This window comes from Clinocottus analis, unplaced genomic scaffold (genome assembly GCF_023055335.1).
Source record: "Clinocottus analis isolate CAN_PGR_092001 unplaced genomic scaffold, fCliAna1.0.p SCAF_21, whole genome shotgun sequence".
Taxonomy (NCBI): domain Eukaryota; kingdom Metazoa; phylum Chordata; class Actinopteri; order Perciformes; family Cottidae; genus Clinocottus; species Clinocottus analis.
Genome location: NW_027175943.1, coordinates 8,787,302 through 8,809,867, shown reverse-complemented (window position 1 = coordinate 8,809,867; position 22,566 = coordinate 8,787,302). Strand labels below are relative to the sequence as shown.

General features: G+C 44.4%; 1 protein-coding gene across 2 annotated transcripts in view; it reads left to right on the top strand.

Annotated features, from left to right (window-relative positions):
• adamtsl3 (ADAMTS-like 3) overlaps positions 1 to 22,566 on the top strand; it is an 84,270-nt gene that overhangs the window by 26,720 nt on the left and 34,984 nt on the right. For both annotated transcript variants that reach the window (XM_068588237.1, XM_068588238.1), the window contains exon 3: positions 4,052 to 4,168. In XM_068588237.1, coding sequence (XP_068444338.1) covers positions 4,052 to 4,168 — 117 coding nt within the window. The remainder of the gene's footprint in view (positions 1 to 4,051; positions 4,169 to 22,566) is intronic.

Below are 22,566 nucleotides of genomic sequence, written 5' to 3'. Positions count from 1 at the left end.
CGTGTCAAAGAATTGCACGCATCGCGATGAGACATTCAAACGTGAGAGCAACAGAGTGTGAACACGAAGGGATGTGATGACAGCGGCAGGAAAAATGTTCATCTTTTAAAGGTGGAGCCCCCACCCTGCTTCCCCTGAGGCGTCACTCCTCGTGCTGTTCAAGGTGAGAAGTGTTTGTAGTTGAAGATGGCAGCGATGAGACAGTTTAAGCTCCTTCGCCACTCTTCTCCTCGTGCTCGCAGGACAGACTGCACTCGGGAGACGAACGTCAGCAAATCAGCTTGAGAGAAATCTGGCAGAGAAGTTCGGGGGAAGGTACGTCTTCAAAGGCGCGCGGCGGAAGAACGTGAAGATAACTAAATAATCCATCTGGAATCAGAGAACGTGATGAAAGGGGTGTCCCACCTTTATTTAGTCTCCCAGAGAGCTTAGTCATGAGCTATTGCGTCGCAGGTATCCCGTGTGAACGGCCAACGGGAAAATTGTAACCATCAGTGTTTTCTTCCTCTTTTACACAGAAGAGTAGGTTGTTGCCTGAGGCGAGCCAAGACTCTGTCATGGCCTTGCCTTTATCAGACTTGAAATCCTGAAGTGGCCGTGGGCTTTGGTCTGTAATGAGCATATATCAAACTAAGTGGCCCCTAATCCCATGGTACCTTCACGGTGAGCGGAAAAATCCTCAAACAGATCGATTTGTGCCGGCCGGGGGACAGATACGGCAAAAATCCTGGGATGAGAAGAAGGGCACCTTTTTTTTCTGGCTTATGAAAGAGTTAAGGGACAAGGAGGGGAAACGAAGGCCACAATGTTTCCTCCTCCAAAATGTGTTAAGTGAAAGCTCACATAAATCCCCTTGAAAGTGGATTAGCAAAAATATCTTTTCCTCCTAGGTTTCATTCAGACAGGAGCCAGTCTCAAAAAAAAGTGGTGTCCTTATCTAAACATTGGACGGACTCTTATTAATCAAAGGCAGCAGTGCACGAAACATAAGTCTCGGTTTTGGCCTAGTTCATCATGGTAAAAGTCACTTGCTCTGCACAGTTTCCACCCAAACAGTGGAAGCTGGCACCACGTTATAGGAAAGCTCAATTATAATATCAGGTTGGTGTTATTACTGTTGATTATGTGCTTTTGAAGACCTGACTTGCCCCCGAGTTCACTTCTTCCCCTCTTCCCTGGTTGAGACGTGCTCTTTGAAATCCAATCCGCCTTAGAGCTTAATGAATCACCAGCCTGGTTCCCTGTTTTACTTTCACCCTTGGCGTTTGTCACATTGACGCACGTACGCACTTGCACAGTTTGGATGATTATTTTAAAGCAATACAAACACTTGTTTAACCTGACATAGCTATAAACACAACATTGACACATTATCCACTTATAAAGTTGTTTGGGCTAATTATTTGGAGTTGTGTTTCTGACTTCCAGGCAAATATAGATCCAATCTTTACTGTTCTTTTCCCACCAAATCCTGAAGGGAAATGTGTGACTCTTGAGCACTTGGCTAATTGGCAAAGCCTAAAAACAAAGAACTTGACCGCATGGCGTTGCTAGAAAAGGCAGGGGATCCCCGAAGTCATGAGGATACCTCCTCTGGACAACTTGAATGTCTGGACAAAATTTCATGGCAATCTATTTAACAGATATTTCAGTCTAGACCAAAGTAGTGGGCTGCTAGTGTTGCTCATGTAAACGGTGGAACATTGACTTGAGACTTTTCACAGGATGCATTGACTTTCTTTTAAAGATATTTCCCTTTACCTCCTGCCGACAATGCCTCTCCTGTACAGGAATGGCACACTACCTGTATTGGGTGAAAATATAAATACCAGTGAATGTATGTGGAACAATATATACGTAAATAAAGGAGTTAGTCAGTGTCGATGACCCTCTTTCTTTACACAATAGTGTAACCCAGCATTTGGACCCAGTCCTCTGCCAGATCTTAATGGTTTAGTCCAGTGGGGGCGTGCAGGATGCTTGACATTGGCACCGGACAGCCAGTTGAGTTTGTTTGCTTAAGGAAAAGGGTTTGATAGATCCCTCTTTTGAGACGGCAGCGAGTGAGAGTTTAGCTGTCATGCACCATTAGCCTGTGGCTCAGTCTGGTTCCAGCGTATCGCCCCGGCCTCTAAGGAAGATGGATGCAAACGTCAAAATGACGAGGAAACGGTTGTCAGATTTGTCTGGTGTTAAGACACTAAAAGGGTGAGAAAATAATTTCTGCAGACGGTGTCAAAAGTCTCTTGAGAAGCAAGCAATCGGCTTGTTCATCTCGACCGGGCCTCCATTTAGCCGTGAGCGAGGCCATCTGGTCGCTGAAGTGGTTTTCAGCACATCTTAGCCGACACACACATCAGCAAAGCTTCTCTTGACGATTGTGTGCTTTGACTTGTGTTTTCTTTGCCCGTGGCTTGTAGTTGTGCAACATTAAAAATTTTCAGCATCGATGGCAGGAAGGACACGCTTCAGCGGAGATCTCATGTTCTATTCAGGCACCCAATAGTAGTCTGTATTATGATAAAGGTTTTTCATATCACTTATTTGGTTTCCCATGCTAAAAGCATTCAACTCTGTGGGGTATACAGTTTAAAAGATATATTTTTAAACTGCTGAGTCATTCTGAGAAACACATGCTGTAATACATTTGTAATTGTATCATGTGTTTGACCAGTTTCCCTCAGGTGACCGTGTACACACAGCCACTTTGTAGGTGAATAATCATAAATTGTCCGACTTTTTACCTCAAGAAACTTACTCTGTGCTTTTCAACCATGCGAGTACAACAACAAAAATGACAAGAATTGTCTAACTACTTCGACTTCATCAATATGCTGAGCGCGTCATCTAAAGACAATGGGAGGTAAAGAAAGAGTTGTTTTCTTATATTTCAGGAGTTAAGTTAAGTTTGAATTTCAAAAGAAACAGACAGACTGTCACGTCGCAGCCCAACAGCTGCCACATGTGCACATCCGTACCTCACAAAAGTGTGCTTGTAAATTATGATCTTTTGCCCACATTTTACTGCAGTGACTTATGTGTTGTCACAGATGCCTCCACCGTGTAAGAGACTGCAGCTAAGCGGTGCTGTCTTCTTTAAGAGTCCACTCTGGTGCTCTTTCCCACACAAAGCTGGTGCACATTTTGCTGCAGTTGCTTTGCAGCACTTTTTTTTTTTTTACCCCACAACTAAAAGTCTGTAACCCCCTACGACGCGAGAAAACCCAAAGCACCCCAAACCCACATCCCCTGCTCTGCTTCACTCCGCCTTGGCAGAGGCCCGGGAGGCAGGCAGTTGACCCGGGTCATTACAGAGTGTTTATGACCCACGGAGAGCAGCTGAGGGCCTCCGCTCTGTGAATGTGTGCATCCTGGAGAATGCGGGCCCTGTTGTGCTGCTAATGGGCCCTATCCATGATGCACCTCGACCCCCACCCGCCTCTCCGAAGCGGTATGTTACTACAGTACGTCTTCTGGTATCAGATCTCGTCCGCTGTGAATTCCTCTCGGGCCACGTAACAGTTCCCCTCATCAAGAAGGACGTGGGGTTGAGAGCACGGACCAAAAAGAAGAAGAAGAAGAAGGAAAAAACCTATAATGCTCACTAAATGATTGAAAACAGAAACACAAAACATTTTTACACAATACACTTACTTTCCCACCATCGCCATTGCTCTTGAGTGGTGAAACGGCATGGGCCGTTGGAAACACTATGATATGAATAACAAAGGGCTTGTTGCATCACTGGGCTCTGGTTTAGTGTATTCAGTTACTCTTTCTTTTTCCCTTCTCCCATATGGACGACCCATACTTAAATAATAAGTGATAAAACATGGTTTACTTGTTTAAAGGCCTGCTTTGTAACGTGTGTTGTTTTATTTTTCTTTTGCTCTGTTTTGCCTGCGCAATTTTTCTTTAGTTCACATCATAAAAACCCAGCTGTCACAGGCTCCTCTGGCTGCATCGCACTCGTCTCGTTTTGCGTATGTTTGGCATCCAAAAGTGCCGTTTGGAGCTATAGGACACCGCTGATCGATTCTCTGTCTCTCAGGTTGTTGTTTGGGCCAACGATGGAGACGCCGTGTTCATCAGGGAATTCACCTTGATTCGACGAGACCACCTTGCAGAAGAGCCTCTCCACGATGCCAGCCAAAAACCAGAAGACCCGGTAAGTCCCTGTCAAACAAACCAAACTCTACTCCGCCTGCTTTTTAATTTCAAACATAAATTTCACCACGTCGAATTCCCCCGTTTTTATAAAATATGAAATGAATTGAGTTGTCAGATCAAACTAAATCAGCCAATTAATCTATTGCGCTGTGTTTACGTAACGCACCGCACCAGAGGAGTGAACATTCTGCCACGTTACACCTCCGTAATGAATACAAGTGAATGATGGTCGTGGGACATTGGGAGTGAAGGGCGGGCTGACCCGGCTTGATGTGAAACAGGGCAGCACAGGCAAAACACACGCACTCAACACGTTCAAGGGTGGGGTGGCTCTTTTTTCCTTTCCTTCTTCCTTTTGCTTGACACTACTCCCACTCTGTCATCACCTTCGATGAGACATGAGTCCCGGCCGTCGCAGCTTTTTTGAAGCCAATCTCTCACCCAGATGTTTTATCTAATTAGGTGGGAGGGACGGTCGAGCTGCCGGCGTCACAGAAATGTCTTTTTTGCTGCGAGGACATTACGTTATTGACCTGACTCCGGTATTCTGCTGTACGTGCATTTTCTTGCACGTACGACCTCCTCCATCAGGGAAAGGTGAAAAGTCTCGCTTTCACTTCTTTCACAAGCCTTCACACTTGATAGTATTACCCTTTGACTTAATATATAGAATACATTCAGCAGTGCTTTGAACACTGATCACATTGAGTGACATTTCTTTGGGAAACCGTTGATCTGCTTGAACTTGCTGTGTCACTTTAAGGCAGATCACGAGGGCTTACGTCAACATTCACATGTGTCGGGTAGCCTTACGGATCAGTGGCGGGTAGAGGTGTTTTTCCGTTTTGAGAAGGGATCAGAGATCATTCTAGTTTTGGTCTCATTATCTATTATTAAGTGTAATATTCATGTTAACTGTCATACCAAATGACATGCATTGTATATTATTATAGACAGTGTTTTGTTCCATCTCATGCTTGTTCATATCCCAAAGGCAGACTTAATGGGAAAAACATTTTTAAACAATCAGAAGTCAAGAATGCAAGCGCTGTGGTTCAAGCTTATAGTACTGTAGTTAGAAACCACAAACAGCTATATTTACAGCATTTGGATTCCATCTTGTAACCAAGCAGCAGTGTGATTTATGATGCGTTGACCTCCAAGCAAATTTTTGAATTTGCATCAGCGAGTGGTTTTCAAACCAAACATTTATACGACATTTATGTATCCACTCCCACATACTGAATGCATGCCATCCAGGCCTCAGTTGCTCTTTCTGGGTTTCATTAAAGTGGATTTGGTTGCATTATTTTGCCATTAGCCCACAGGTGCAAACAAATGTGCATCGCTAGGGAGAGAGCCTCTCATTCAAAACGGTTCTGTCCATTAAAGGAAGAGTTTAACATTTTGGGAGAATGACTGACTTACTTTGCTTTCTTTCCAATACTTGAAATGAGAAGATCTAAAGAGCCAGAAGACAGTGAACTTAGCATAAAGATAAGCTAAGATAACCACACACTGGAGCTGGCCTTACATTTCAAAACATATTCGAGGGTGCTATTGCTCCTCTAGCTTACTCTGTTAAAAAGTTTTTCTCAAAATATAAAACTATTCATTCAAACACCTAGTATTTGGCTAAAATATGTAGCTTTAAAGAAGAACAGCACATTTAATTAAAAACTAAAAATAGTGTTAACACTTCTCCCTGAGTTTGTGTTTGTAATATTCTGGCTCTGTTGAACAGACAGAATTCTGCCCTTTGACCTTTACATCTGATAACATTACAATAAGGAAAGGACGCAGGGAACTGACGCTGTCAGATGACTCAACCTGTATACAGCACGTGACAGCCTCCAAGTTTCATCACACATTGATTTCTGTGTCAAGACGCGTCAGAAGGTGGTTTATCAAAAGGAATGGCCGTTCGATGCTACATGTATGATGCTAACATGTACGATGCTAACATGTCTTCAGATGCGGCGCCTGCAGACTCCCAGGAGCCACGCTTGTGATTCCTCTCAGCACTCAAGTCGGTTCGGGTCTCGCCCGTAGCTCTGCTCTGTGTTGGATCTTGGTTCAATATTAAGCTTGATGCCGTGCCAGGAAAAACGCAGCTTAATTAGCAAGCAACCCAGGAGGCGGATCTTAGACTCCAAAGTGTATTCGCTTTCTCTCGTTTAACTTTCATGAGCATGTGCCAGGGTCGGTTGGTGGGCAATGAGACTGACCTCCCCAACACACTTTACCCTATCCCTCCAGAGGGCCACAGATGAATTGTTCCCTCCGAAGGAAAGTGTTTTTCCTGGCAGCCTCGGCACGAGCTACTTCGATGGAATAGAGCTGTCTTTAACAGCTTAGGCCTAACATACCTTTGTAAATTAACCCATATTTATTATGTGATGGCAAGCATGTACTGTAGAGCTTCAACCATGTCAGCATTCATAAACAAATATCAAGTAAGTTTATTAGGTTGAGAGGTTCCTGAATTAAAGTGCGTGGGGGGTCTGATGGCTAAAATGTTGGCCCCCGAGCCTAAGAAAGTTTTATTTTTTTCTCCTCCGTAACATGACTGAATGAGTAAGACTGTGAAGATAAACAGAAAAGCCGGTCATAAATCTCTCTACAACTATTCCCACTCATTGTTTGGCCATGAATGAATTTTTCCAGCAGTTTCGAGAGCAGCAACTAATTCAAAACCTGCAAAATAGGTTTCAAACTGTTTTCTATTTGCATTGTCAGATTCATTTAACTGCAGTTAACAAACCTGTGACTGTTTATCTCGGTAGAACTCTCGCGGTTCAAGCTGCGTTTGAAAGCCATTTATTTCAGATTGAACTTTCTGTCCCAAAGATGATGATGATGATGCACGGGTCAGGTGGTAGCGACTACCCAACCTTGGGGTGATTGAAAGACAAAAAGAAAGGAGAGGAATTGCAAACATTTAATCTTTGTCGGAAAGTAAAATTAAGAGTCGGGATAGAAAAGAGCGAAACAGCCTTGAAAAAAAACAATTGTTGATAGAAAGAGAGACGCACCGCACGGTTTTCTCCTCAGCTGGCTGCTGTCTAGACAAATGTGATCATCCTGTCAACAGACAGCTTTAAAGTGTGTTACTGAAAGGCGATCCTTCATTTACCGGAGGTGCGTGTATGCGTCAGTTCCAAGTTGTATTAGTGTGACATTGAAGTTTCCCAACACACGAGCCTCCATAATCGTATTTGTCATTTGATAATTTGTTAATTTAAAATAGTAAATCCCGCTGCTTTGAAGTCAAAAATAACATTTTGTTTTTCTCAAGAGCTCACTTGGTCCTCTAATTACTACTGATATTTACAAAAAGCCTTACACCTAAAGTAAAGGAGTTGGACACACAGGGCAGTACAGCAGTAGAGACACAAGTACACAGAGTACTTCTAAGTACTTCCTTTGCTCTGTAATCGCTCCTCTGCTCCGGTGTCAGAGTGTCACTGATTGCTGCTGTTGGTCACACGTGGTGTTATCCACCCCAGTAACGGCCAGGATATTATGGGTTGTGACAGTGAAGTGTTTGGTAATGACGTGTCATTAGAGCGCCACTTTGCCGCGATGAGGCCCGGTGTGAGGACACTTCCACTCTGCCTGTCCTCGCACGCCTCATGGAATGACGCTCGCGTCCCTTTTGCGTTGCTGTTTCATTTTCTCACCATTTTCTGTCCCCCCCCCTCCCCATCCTCTCTCTCTCTCTCTCCATCGTCTTTCTGTGAAGACGTCCGATGTTTCCTTCGGCGTGTCTTCCTCTCTGCCCTCTGCCTCTCTCACTTCATCACATGCCAAGCAAGTCGGGCCTTAATGTTTTTACATGCTCAATTGCACCTCGGGCAGTAACCGTCTGGGGCTTTTTTTTTTTTTTCTTTCTTCTTTTTCTTTTTTAAAAAAAACAACAAAACCTTCAGGGTGAACAAGTGCTAAGACGGTTCTGCCTTTTGGCAGGGTGTCAGGGTTTGGGAGTAATTGAGGTCGGGCGAGAGGGGCCAAGGGCCAGTCGGGGTGGCAAGCGAACAGGGGGGGGGGGAGGAAGCACTCAGTGGCCGAGGCGGCGGCAGCTCGCAGGGAGAGAGGCCCATCGCTCAGCTGCACGCCGTCTTGGCAGCTGTGTTTTGCATGGAGCGCCAGGTGGAAAGGGCAACGGTCTTGCGCAATTAAACACTTCATTTGTCTTCATTAAAAGGATGGGCATGTTAGTTTTGGCAGGCTGAGAGGATGTTTAGGCTTACGTTTTGTTTTTTTTCCACTACGGGCTGTGCCCCCTGGTGTTAACAGCACTTCAAGTTAAAGCTTTAGGGGATTGTTGACCTTGAAAGTCAAGAAGCTTTTAGCCGGTACACATAACCCTTATAGCCTTAAAGGTTCCCTGTGGAGTTTTGGACCACTAGTAGTGCTATCGGGCAAGGTATAAAGAGAGTATACATAGTCGTGCCCATGGTTTTCGTCTTTTCTACAGGTTTACTTTTGAGTGTTGGGTTTGAATTCTCCTGCAGAACAATCTTCTCTTCGCACTTTGCACAATATTTGTGTATTTCTGTACAGATGAGAGTGATATCAATCTTATCTGTTTCAAACAAGCGTATTTCCTAAAGGATCCAACCCTACAGAAGCAGACGGCACTGGGCATGCTCTCACGTTGCTCCCACTCATCTCTACCCACCGTTAATAAAAAGCATATTCTCATGCCGCTCACATTGATTCTTTTTCACAGTTGTTTTCTTTAGAGAAATCTAAGCCTCTGGATCTGTCCTCATTGCATGCGTTGGACTTTATGCGAAGCCGCTCAGGCTGTCATTGGATTGGAAAGCCGCGGGTCGACTCGCCGAGTTAATAACCGCTTTTGTGACGCCAGTGATCAACCAATGCCGGTGGTTTGTTTTCACGTCGACAAATACCCGGACTCCCTTCGAAAGTACAGCAGTAGAAATACGTCCGTTGCGCACTCGAATGGGAAAGAGAAAAGGCTGAACGGGCGAGCGGTGAGCGAGGAGACATTTCTCTTCCTGACTTGTGCGCTTTGGCTGGCCGGCCGGTGTTTGGCACTCGGCAGTGCCGTTTCGGAGGCTCGTTCCCAGCGCTCTTGAAGAAAGTGCTGAGTGCTGGTGAACGCGGTGTAAAGCCACGCGGCTTTGGACCGGAGAGCCTTCTCTCACCCCGGTGTTTCTTCCATCAACACATGTGTTCGGTAAAGCCTTGGCCCTCACAGGGCCACATCGAACCCCCCCCCCCCCCTCCCTCCTCCCATTCCACTTGATGTGGTGTCACACCAGTGTGCTGTGGGTACTGGAGTGGTGCTGCTGAGGTAATACCACCAGGGATAAAACTGTACCACATTACCCACATAACAAATATGTGTGTGTGTGTGTGTGTGCTGCTGGCTACCGTAACCCGTTGCCGCCACACTCCCGTCTGCGCGGCGTGCCCTCATGCAGTACCACAGTTGTTTGTATTTGCTGACATGTGCATGTGCGTCGCAATCCGGGAATCCATTTTTCTTCTTTTCTTCTTCAAAATTCAACACTATCGCGTGTCACCTCGCTCACGCACAGCATCAGAACTATGTCTTTAATTAACGGGCGAAACCTCCCCCCTCCCTTTTCCTCCACACACTCCTCTGTCCTCACCTCCTGCAGGATCTGCTCCTCCTCGGCGTGTGAAGGCACGCACACGTTTTCTGGGCAAGTGATTGATTTCTAATTGTTTACATTTCACTCCCTGTTGCAGATGTTTGTATTCTACTCCAGGTTCGCCGGGCGTTTACACAGGCATGCACGGACACAAACAGGGACGCGCTTGTACAATGGAGACGCGTCGGCGCCAACGAGTTTCATCCAGGAATTTTTGGATGTCTCCACTCTGGGTTTTTGGCACTGCGTGTGCTAATTGCCTCCAAGTTACGATTGTTACTAATAAGCCTCTTCTTTTTTTCCTTTTCGGTTCTGCTTGTGTTTGGGCACGTGGGCGAGAGCAACTCAAGGCCTTTGCCATGAATGTGGTTTCATTCTGGTTGAAGAAGAGAAATTGCATTTTTGCTCCAGAATATTGCAGCCAAACAATAACCTTTCGATGTAACAAGTCCTTGTTCTGGGTGGGAGTCCCCCACCCAGACGTTTGGACTCAAGAGCTGTTAATAAAAAGTCTAGGACAAGATGTTTTTCACCGTGTGGTTCTCGACTTGACAGAAACTGACTGTAGGGTGGCAGTTACTAACTTTTAGTGGCACTCCAATGTAAGCTTCTGTGTGAGGTGTTCGTAGAGGCCTCTTGGCTCAGGCGGCCGGCCTGCAGTGTGTAGCCAATATCCAGTGTAAGCAACGGTGTTATCCCGGGTTGCAGCAGTAATACGTTGCTGCTGAAGGATCCCTGCCACCCATACAGAGCAGAGTTTAGCTTCAGCAGTGGGCAAGGTGCAGCGGCGAGCAGATCCCGGCCTTTAATGTGGGCTTTAATGGCTCTGGGCATGTACAGTGCAGTCGCTGAACAAACATACACATCTCCTAGTTTTCCTCTTTGGAAAGCTACTGGAAAGTGCTGGTTTGCACTCTGTAGGGTTGGCTTGCTGCAGTGTCTCTCGCACAGCAGGGTTTACAGGAAGGAGGGGTTGCAGTTTAAAGAGAACAATACAGATCCATGGACACACTCATCGTCCTGATTAAGGATCCTGATGAACTTCTGTGGAGGTGTTTTGCGCTCGGCCTCCTTTCTTTGAGATGCCTTCCACCACAGATGCAAAAAAAAAAATGCTGTATTAGTCAAGTAGTGAAAAACAGGAACGTCTTTTATGAAACTTGTGTGTGACAGTCGGTGATGTCGAGGAAGGAAACCAAAGATGGCGCATATTTCTGAGCTTTTTTAATGTACCGGAGGAAAACAGACCAGCAACTATTTTAGAAAATGATTAATTGTTCGGCAGTGTTGCTTCAGAAACGGCTTAAACATCTGCTGGTTTGCTGGTTTCATGTGTTTCGGACAAAAGAAGCAGGCGTGAGAACAAATATAGATATATCTGGCAGATTAATCACAACTTGTATTTTCAGCAAAGGATAGTGTGTAACGTCAAATAATTGATATGTAAAGATAAGTCAAAATCATCTGAGAAAATCTAGTTTTCTCTCACCAGCTCTTGACGGCCCTCACACGGGAGACTGAACATTATCCCGTCATACAAAATCAGGAGAATATTATTCTAACGACATGCGAGAAAGGCTGTAACAGCCAAGCCGCGGATTCATAAAAAAGGTCTTTAATTTCAAGCATTTGTCCAACAAGACATTTTTTTTCCAGCTTTTGCGGCATTCAAATCATCAACAGTGTTCATCACCTTGCTCAGCATAGTAGTCGTTTTGGATGACAGGCAGCGAAAGCTTTTTTTTTGCCAAAGCGTAATTTAAACCTTGTTCTTCTGCAGGGCATATAACGGTGGAGCTTGTCTCTCTGTAAGTTGTGTATTCTTAAAGGAGTTTAAGTCCCTTATAGGCCGATGCTTAACTCGACATATCTAGTTGCTGACAGCTTTTTCAAAGAAGGTTTTGATCTGCTCGGTGAGAACGCGGTGGTCTCACTTTCTCTCTCTCCCTCTCTCTCTCTCGTGCATGCGGAGAACGCATCACTGCAAACCTGTGTGAGTACCCTGAGCGTAAACATGAGAAAATCAAGACCACGAAGTGTATGCGCGCTGGCCCACAAACACATGCAAGCTCACACCCTCCTGCACACAATCACAGACGGTTTTCGCTCCCAGGGAGCCCTGGGAGAGAAAGAAATCTGTTCACAAACCACAAGATTGAAAAATGACCCTGACACTCTTCCAAGCTGAAAAAGTGAACAGCGCTTGCAACACGAGACGGCATACTTACACCAAAACTTTACACAACGCGGCGGTAAGCCGTTGACTTCAAATTAGCGTGATTTAAGGATCTTTTGAGGCTGCAGGCAGAGATTCATGCGAGTCTCTCATTCACCCTCATGTTCGCGTCTCATGTTCTCACACACACACACACACACACACACACACTTCAATCTTCTCCAAGACACAAAGCCGTGGAGCTTGCCAGTCTGTAAATGGTATTGAAGAATTTTATGGTCCTTGGCCGGCGCTAAACTCTGCATCCCTGGTACCTCGTTGAAAGGATGCATAAAAAAAAAAAGGTTATCAAAAGTCCCAAAATTCACCAGTGTTTGAGGGCAAAGTCAATAAATAACGAACAATAACATCAGTCACGAGAATGAGATCCCTGGAGGAATGTTGTGGAGCAGTTTTATGCAGAGGAATCGGTACATTATACATCTCTTATTTTATGAGCCTGGCGAGAAAGTCAAATATAATCTGGCGTTACCAACACAAGAGCAGATGAAGGCCGAGTAAAACCATATTAAAAGAGATGGGATTCACTGCTAATTAACCTGAGTTTGTGTTGTTTGCTTACAAAACTACAGCTGTTCTCATTCAAAGGACATAAAGACCTCCGCCAAGCAAAGTCAAAGCATTCAGTGGAAGGTTTCGGGGCGAACGGTAAAACAACGGCCCGTACGGTGGCACACGTCCAAGCAGCTCGGCAAAGTGATGCACATGCACGTGTTTGAAGGATATTCAGTGTCTGTTCATCAGTAGAAAGCCTTTATTACACTCTTTTTTTTTTTCATGCTGACGACAGCCGTGGCCCGGGGCCGTATATTCTTGGGTTGACCTTGCATTCATCCCATTCTTGTGCACGCCATATTTTAGGAATGCCAAGAGGGAATTCTTCAAATTTGGCTGAAACGTCCACTTGGGCCCAATTCCAATCCGACCGCTCGTGAACTCCATCCGTAGTCGCTTGAACGGTCAAGAACGCTTCTTGTAACCACTTCAATGAACGCGTCTACTGTTCTCTCAAGCCAGACGGGGGTGTTTTTGAGCCTAAATACGATGTATTTACTTGAATGTGTTAACGTCTGTATGCCGATATTTAAATGTTTCTCCTAGTTTGACCGGTTTACGAGTCGATGTTGACAGCTGTTGTCGTTGCGAGCGCTCAGCGGGGCTTGTTAAGTCGGCATGGATGCCGACGCGCTGCTGCAGGGTTTTATAACCCACTTCAGATTAACAATAATGGGTTTGGGATGACACTTATTATGGCGGAAACCTCAACCATAAACAAACACACAAACATAATGGAAGTGGGAAGGGAGAAGGGACAGGATTGGAATTGGGCCGTGGGCTCAAGCATGAACTGAATATATTTTGGTGAACAGAGGCCACTGAAACCTCAGCAGACATGTGTTTGGCCACAGCTTAAGAATTGAAATGCTAATTATGACAATTTCACACAAATGTCTAGAAGGATAACATGATGACGGCGCGATGACATTTCAAACAGACATGGACTCAAACTGCTACTTGAGCTGTTTGCTGAGGCTACAACCGCGCTACCGCAACCTGCTCAAAGGAAGCAGAGGCAGCTTCTTTTCAAAGACATATTCTTGTGGTCTTCCATGGATGCATGTTATTGTCTCTATTGTTACAACAACTCCACTGTGGTTACGGTTTAATTGGTTTTGCTTCTGAGCGCGGATGCATGAGGTTTTTACGATTGCTCTTCGGGTTGATTGTGAGTATGTGGCGCGTTCTCGAAGTGACGAACACGAGCGTAGAAACCACCGAGGCTTCAAGCAACCGGGCCTTTTCTGCTCATCCGTCAGGAGGCATTAATTCCAAAGATGCTTACCAGATGCACACACCGGTCACTGCATTTTGAGAAGTTGATATTTTAAGTACAGCAAAAGTAGTCAAAGCCCATGTGTGATGCCAAAGCGATTTAAAGGATCAGGATTTAAGCGCGCGCGCGTGTGTGTGTGTGTGTGTGCGTGCGCATATGTGCGTGTTTGTTTTTCCCAACCGGCTTCATGAACCGGTGAAACGTTGTGCTTTGGGCTAAGTTTTTCCATGCTTTTGCATTTTTCTTTTCCAATATGTTTTATACAGTAGGACATTGTAAGTCACAAATATAAAGGGGAAAGGACCTTTTTATTTAAAAAAAACAAACAACCTCCTCTCTATAAGTCCTTTATCGACCAGCATCTGGTGCTTTCAAGCATGTGCATTCTCCCACAACATGCGTGCTAACTTCCTGGAATCCTCCTCCCCAGGTTTTTTTTCCCGAATCCTGACCCAAATCACAATGAAAGGTGACCCCGCGGAGCATTGAAGCTTCCAGATTTATGAGCCCGCAGTGCACGGCGAAGGTCCCACGAGGAAAAGACTGCCTGGAGGACTTGGGCCATGAGCCAGGGTGTTAGTTGACCAAAGACAAGCATTCATGTTGCAATGAAACGTCTGCATTGTGTTGTGATCCGGTGTGTCCGTGAAGATGGCCCGTCCGTGATTTATGAAATTAATCTTTGCGTCGCGGTGGAGCCAAATGTGAATGTCTGCAGTAACAATATGAAGACGTCAATCATTTGATCACTGAAGAACTTTAATTACGCCGAAAGGATCAACCGCTCACCTCTATTCAGTTAGAAATGAAACATATATAAATATATATATATTTATATTTAAAGGAGATGCATCGTTTCCATTTCATTCCAACTGACCCCTCCAATATCGAGCCCAGTTTTATTTCCAAAGTGAAAGACGTACTGCATCCTGTTACGTTATGATTTGTGGCGCCTCTGGTTTTACAGGTTGAACCACAAGCCAACGAGCAGCATTTCTCAAAATCAGCTCTTCTGAATGACCTCACGGGGATAATGACAGGGGATGAAGTACAGCAGACGAGCTGCTCTTCCACATCATCTTTCACTGGTTCTCGAGATGATGGAGTGATGGGTGGGAGGTGGAGGTGGAGGTGGGGGGATGAGGTTTTAAGGCCTGGCGCTGTTTTGCCCTCAATTGCATGGCGGCATGCTGCAATAGACTCCAATTAGAGGGAAGCGAGTGAAGCTCTTCTAGATGAGCTTAGCCTGTGGCTCCTGTCTGGCGCACACACACACACACACACACACACACAGGCACTCAAACGGGGCCCCCACTGCTTTTCACTTCTTGTTATGTTTGTGTATGTCCTCACATCTATCCATTTCAAGAATTCGATGACGATCGCAAAGCGAGAGAAAAGCGCCTTGACAGTACCTGCTAATGATTTAAAATGTGTACACGTCTGCGTGATGTATGGATATGTGAGCTCGGTCTATGGGCGGGGAGTGGGGATTTATTTTAACACCCTCTTATTTTGTGTCTGATGCCAGAAGCTACGGCTTTATATAAAGCTCTGCCACACTTGAGGCCTTGGACCACCCCAAACACTCCAGACAAGTCTCATCCTTCTTCTGTGCACCTTCCATGGACTCTGTGTCTGCGTGTGTGTCCAAAGCTGCTGGGAATTAAAACTGATAGAGCTCACAGATTTTGGAGAAACCCTACACCTGCAATATATTATGAATGGATATATCTTGGCTCGTCTTACTCAGAAATATCTCTGTTCTCGTACTTTCCTCTGGCTTCGATCTCTCTGTAAAGGTCAGAGGTCAAAGTCAGAAACAGATCTGATTGCTTTCCCGCTCATTTAAATGCTCGGCGGACCACCAGTAAGCTTGACAATCAATAATATATGCAGTATAATCATATTTAATTGAATCAAGAAGATTGGACGCACATTCATTGACCTGTCTTTCCAACCTGTTTGACGTGAGCTTTAAAGGGACTTGTAGTTTTGTCTCTCAGACACAAGATGCTGCTCTTGAGCTTTCAAAGCTGCAACAGAACATATTTCACTTGTTCAGACGTGTCTGAACAATGTATTGACACATTTTACAGAGCGTTTTCCCTGCATCCGTACCTTTCTTATAGTTTAAAATAAACAAGTATCAGAAAGCAATCCAACCCGATCCAAATAGGGGTCAAGACAGAAACAAACAATGCTGGGTATTATTATGGGAAGCGTGCTCGTGGATTTTCTTCCCCTCCCTCTCCTCTCCTGCTGTTCAGTTTTACTGTCCGAGCTGCCGAACACCTCGCTGGTGGGGAGTTCACTACGGTAGCATATTTAGACAGCTGTAAGCCCAAAAGCTCCTGTGAAAACAGGGTAGAGGGTTTTTTACGTGGGAGCAGGAGGGATGGGGCTGCACTGATCCATCGCAGCGTTCTTCCTGTGCGGTTACTCTTCAGCCATGCATCCAAATGTTTCCTCTCCCCCTCCATCACCTGGGCCAGCTTTGGCTTGACACTAACCTCTTGGAGAGGACACGTGAGGTTTCTTTTTCACGAGCGTGCGTTTGGCACTTGTTGTTTTGTAAACTGTGAAAGAGAAACTCGATGTGATTTCCATGTTTCAACAGCACTATAAAGGAACATAGCCCAAGGCGTGAGTTTTGCAATATAAACTTTTCTCAAAGTGTATTTAAGGGAATGATGAATTACTTGGCATGTTAACGAACGTAGTCTCGATACACACACACGCGCACACACTTTTTCCTTCTCTCTGTCTCTCTAGCTCTCACTCACACACACAAACGTATTACCCACAATACACTCAGATACATGATCCCATATGACGTTTCCCGATGCAGTCGTTACCTAAAGGTTTCAAGACGTGGACTTTATTTTTGTTGTGTGTGCTGTACACGACCGTCATGTAGGCTGCATCGTAAAACTGCTCCCTCGATGGGAGTTTTAAACATGCGTCAATTGATTTTAACACAAAATTGACATTGACATGTTCCAAATATTCATAGAGCAACGTTATAATTTGGATTCATGATGTGATTTTCACTCTCCTTTTAGCTTTGTTTTTGGACTCCACCAACCCCTCAGGGAAATGTGACTCTTTTAGCTGCTAAATGTTCCAACATGTCCACAAGCTAGCCGCTATCTTTGACTGTCTCCCGTTCGATGGCGCGCAGGGACGTCCAAATGTCAATCATATGGTTGCGTAAGACAAAAAAGTCAGTTGATCACAGAAATAAGTTGGAATCGCCACACCGATGATGCGAATAAAGTGAGAATACTCCCAAATGAATCAGATGAATGTGTCATGCCCCTGCTGAGAAAACGGACACGAGGTCCACCCACAGCGCACACCGTCGGTCCTCCTGTTTAGTTGGCCGGGATGGCGCTCCTGTTTCGCCTCTGGTTACACACAAGAGCAGTGATGTCAGCTGTTTTTGTTAGCCATTATCTTGTGGTCATACTTGTTGGATTCTTGGAAGTTTGTTGAAACTTGGCATGGCGTTGCAACATCAGCCTCATGTCCTGTTTTTGTTCCACAGCAAAGAGCTCTAAAGCTCCTCTTCGCTGTCGGGCCGGAGTGTTTGACTCGTGTTTATCTTGAGGCTTTGGTGAAAAACCATAATATGTGTCCCTTGGGCCTTATTTCCTGGTTGACCTACTAGTAAGCTCTTTGTATTTGATATGCCAGTGGGTTTGGAAAAGAAGGGCAGGACGACGGGCGTGTGAGTGCTCTTTTCCATATAGATCCGCAATCTGCTCAATAGGTTTCGACAGGCCGAGCTGAAACACTAGCCAGTATATTTTATACAAGACGGGTGGAAAGAAAGAAGAAGACCCGATGGAGTGACACTGAAAAAGAGGGAGAAAGACAGAGAGAGGCTTAAAGGGAGAGAATGCAGATGAAAAGGAAGTGTGTATGGTTCAAATGAGTCACTAAATGTGCGATTTATTTTCCCCCCCACTCGTGTTAAGTATGTCATTCAGGATCTGTCTCTCATTTACTTTCTTGTCTCTCCCGTTCATCCAAAAAGTAGTGCTGAAGGCAGCACCATACATCCATCACAACCTCGCACGTTCTCATGTATCGATGACATCATCCCGCTCGTGCCTTTCTGCAATTCGGTTGCATCCTCGGTGCGTTTCCTCAGCTGATTACAGAAGCATATGGGTGAGGAATGCGTGATTGCAGAGCTGCACTGTGGCAAGCTGATGGATCGTTTCCTCTCTCTGAACGCGGCTGCTGCAGGACAGAGCCCAGCCGATGTGCCGAAGTGTGGCTGCTTGAAAGAGCTGTCAGCACTCCCGGCACCATGGCAAGTTATGGACAGAGAGCTGTATTGCGTACGGATTTATGTCCAAGTCTTTATAAGCTACGTTAATTACATTGTGAAGAAAATGTACGAGAAACTGCTTCTCATGTATTGTGAGTGGGAAGCTCGCGTAACAACTCATCTCACCGCTGCTGGATTGTGCGGATGTTTTATATCAGGCCGGATCCTAAACTAATCTTCTTCCACTCAATATAGTTTATTATAAACCATGCAGATTTGTCCTGTCATAACTCATCGTTGTAAAATGCATGAAACTCCTAATTGGCTCTCTCCCATCACAAGACAGCGACATTTCAATTAAAATCACTATTTACAAGAGTTTATGGTACATTTCTCCTCTGTGTAAAGCTCTGTTTGATTGGGAAAATGTACCACTAGATATTTGATCCATATCATCACTGCTCTTGTTAAAGGAAGTCAAGTTTTTTAATGTGTAGAAGTATGAAGATGTTTTAAAAATGAGCACGTCTTAACAAGATATGTGTACATATCAGGGCCCACTTTTATTCCGAAGACATGTGTTACTTGAGTGTCACATACAGTGTGGGAACTTTCAGTGCTGAGTTTGACACACATTTTTCAGCTTTGAATCTTTACTCCAGCATTTGCAAAAAGGCTCTTTTATTGACACGGTTTTCCACAATTCCAAATCTGCTCTTCATTAACTTAATTTTAAAGTCATTGTTGTTGCTCCTCAAAGCGTGATATGCTGTATAACTACGTAGATATTCCAAGACAGTTTCATCTGATGTTAAACTGGCTAGCTTGTATTTGAACATAAAAATAAATCCGTCATGTTTCAGGCTGGGACGAGCCTTCATCAGGACATGAGTAATTGCTTGAGAAATGTTTTGCGGAAAACCTAATAGCATTTGTAGAAGAAAGTCAGTGAATTTCTGTATTTCTCAAAGGGAATTGGAACAATGTGCTCGAGGTGTCATCCATTTTTCTTTAATCGTTTCCATATTTGTAGGTCAGACACAGGTCATAACAGGGAACTGAGGTGCACACGTCCCTTTGCTCCGCTCGTTATTGCATCATTATTCAGATTTCAGAGGATGCTCCAACGGTTAAAGCCTCCTTTGACCACCTTTTATCGTGTTACCATCCCTTCCTCTGATGGTCCCAGAGCCAAAGACAACACACAATACATTATCGACAATGAAAAACACATGTTTCTGATGCGACTCAATTTTGGGGTTAAAAACTGAAACCTAAGCTGCACAAACAGGAGATCAGACACGTCCCTTTTTTTTATGGCTCGAAAAAAGCCTCAACTCTCTTCAAGTGTAAATACACACTTGCACATCATGAATAATCAGCCGCTGACACAAACCAGGTGCCTTTTTATTTGGAGTTGCTGCTTGGTGTTGGACTGTTGTGTCTCCTTTCGCAATTATGGAAGAGGTTAACAAGAGGGCCTGTTTCATGTCTGCAGTTCAAGAAGAGGCGTTTTTACAGCTTTGAACTTCGGTTCTCTTAACTCTCCTGTCATGTATGCAGCAATTAGTCCAAGTCTCTCCGCATGATGATATTAACTAAAATGAGCTCTTTCAAGTTGATAATGACAACATTTCCCGTGTTTTTGAGGTTTTTTTTTATATACATCTAGGTTTTCCATTTCAAGCATTTCATCTTTTCCACTTCCTCCGACTAACGCTCTACGGATCCTGACGTGACCGTGGATGTCATATTTACAGTTCCGCAATCCTGATGGAGCCCATTGCAGCCAAAAATCTTTGGTTTCACAGCATTGATTACCTCAAATGGCTGCACTATTTATTCATCGTGGCACACAATTTCCCACACGGCCTCCTGAACAAGCTGTCCGGGGGTTTGTACATGTCAAAAGTCTTCGAAACTAGTTCTAAACTACCACGGAAAACAAACTTGGTCATCCTATTCTTCATAAATTCATGTTCAGAGGAGCCAGAGAGCTTTCTTAACCTGTTAAATGCTGGAATCAATTTGTCTCAATGCTAACTTTGATTGCCGTCACGGTGACTTACCCCACCAATTAAAAGTGCTGCATATTGTGAGGTTTGAACTTTTTAGTCCCTGCCAAGATCAGCAGAATCTGTGTCCTGTGTATTGTACACACACAAATCCTTGTTGTTCCCCATGCAAACAGACTGTCAACAAGTGATAAATAAAGGATTAAAAGGAACACACCCTCTGCTTTTTGTTATAACCAATGCTGCCACTGACTTGTAGCATTATGTCACCAGTTAGAAGCGCAGTTCAAGAGCATGCTACTAACTTTAGAGTAATTCATCTTGAAATGCATGAGGAAACCAAAACAAGTTAGTCACTCAGACAGGAAGGAGTTTTTTGGGGGAAAGAGATGACAAGGCCAGGATGCGTGTCAAACGTGAACAGCCCCAGATGGAGCCGTGATGTCTTCTGTTCTGTTTCACACGACCAGGACAGACAGGATGTGCAGACATGTTGTTCATTCATCCAGCAGTTAAGTATGGAAATGAAGTAACACACATTTAGTTATTTTTATAGATAATAGATGGCGCTGGCACATTTATGGGAGGTCAATCAACTGAAATTCAGAAAATGTTCTTATGGTGTTATATTGTTATGGCTAACATGGTAGCAAACAGCTGGCTATTTATACTCATTGCAGACTTTTAGCAACCTTGTCTTTTCATTTGGAGCTGTATTTCTTGAGATTTTTAGCCCAACTCTGGTCTTCACCAACTCCTGAGGGGAATATTTGGTTCTTCAGCTTCTACTGCTCAGCTTTTACTCGCTAGTTGCTAACTGCCATTACGAGGCAGGTAGTTTACTTCTTTAGAGCTTGACGCTAACTATCTGTGGGTTGATCACTACGAGCCATCCCCTTTGACCAAAAAGATAGTCACAAATCATAAATATTGATGACGCTGCTTTTTAAAGTCAGTTGAATTTATTTGATTCGTGTTTGCAGAAAATGAAGTGCGGATTCAGTTGTGAAAGGCTATAAAAATCCAGACGATATGGCAATACGGTCTCCATTGTGAAACACAGGGGATCAGTCAAGCTTGATGCTGGCTAGGAGTCCATAAATAAGCCGTGGTGCTTAGTGTCTGCCCAGATCTGGATGCAGGTCCCACGCTCCCCGTTTCCCTCCAGCCCACCTTGGCGGGCCAGTTTAGGCAACTCCAGCGGCATTACATGGCTAATTTATACCCATCCCCTCCTGTCATACCCTCTTTAAAACGCCACAGTGTCCGTGGTTGGGTTAAAGAGGGAGGCATTCGTGGGGGACTGTTGGTGAAGTGGGACCCTGATGAAGTTACCCTGTTTTTCGATCACTAGAAAGCTGCTAAAACATATGAGCTCTCCTGGATGTGCTAATGGGAAAAGCTTGGTGCTGAGAACCTATGAACGTAGATTCAGGAAGCAGTAAATGTCACTCCTGATTCTTAGTTATGTGACCCATTCCTCCTCTGCGTTGTGGGAGTTTTAGAGGCTTGCTCAGGTGGGTTCAGATTGTGGTTACTGGCTTATTCAAAATGTCACTATAGAGCAGAGTAAATGATGATAAAATATATATTTATTAAGGTATTTCTTCTGTTGACTTTTGGAACAAGCAGATGTGTTTCCTATTACCGTCTTACTTACAAGGACATGTACGTTATATGTGTCAATTGATTTACAATATACAGTTGATCAGTTGGTGCACCACAAAAACATAAAGTAGAGGAGAATTTCAATTAATTCTCTACAGACGTTCATTCCTCTCTCACGATAAATCCCACTGACTTTGGGGATCCCATGGCTTTTCAGTTGCACCATCATCAGCTTCAAATGTCTGTTTGATTTATGATTCAATCTCTGCAACACTAATGACATTCCCATTAGCCTCAGCTGGACTTTGTGTTTGGTGCTAATTAGCTAATATTATCATGCTAACACGCGAGAGTAAGAGGGCGGACATGGTCAGCATAACAGCTGTTAAACATCAGCATGTTAGCGTTGTACCTGGGTGCATGATGGCATGCTGTTATGAGCATTTAGCTATAAAGTACGAACAATATTACTGTTCATCCTTACATTGCTGATGTTGTTGCTTTAGATTCTTAAGCCAAAGGAAGCACATAGGTCTTAGGTCATACAAAACTCTGCTCAAAACATAATTCATAGATGGATTTAATTGATTTACAACATACTAATGCCATTGTCAACCTTGCTGTACATTATTTGTCCTGTTTAAGTAGCAGATGTAAGATATATTTACCATTTTAAATGTTAAAACTACCATCTGGGAGCCATCCAACACAATGTCACATGATTTTCTGGGCCTATGCAAGCGGACAAGATCCCTACTATGCAGCTGCTA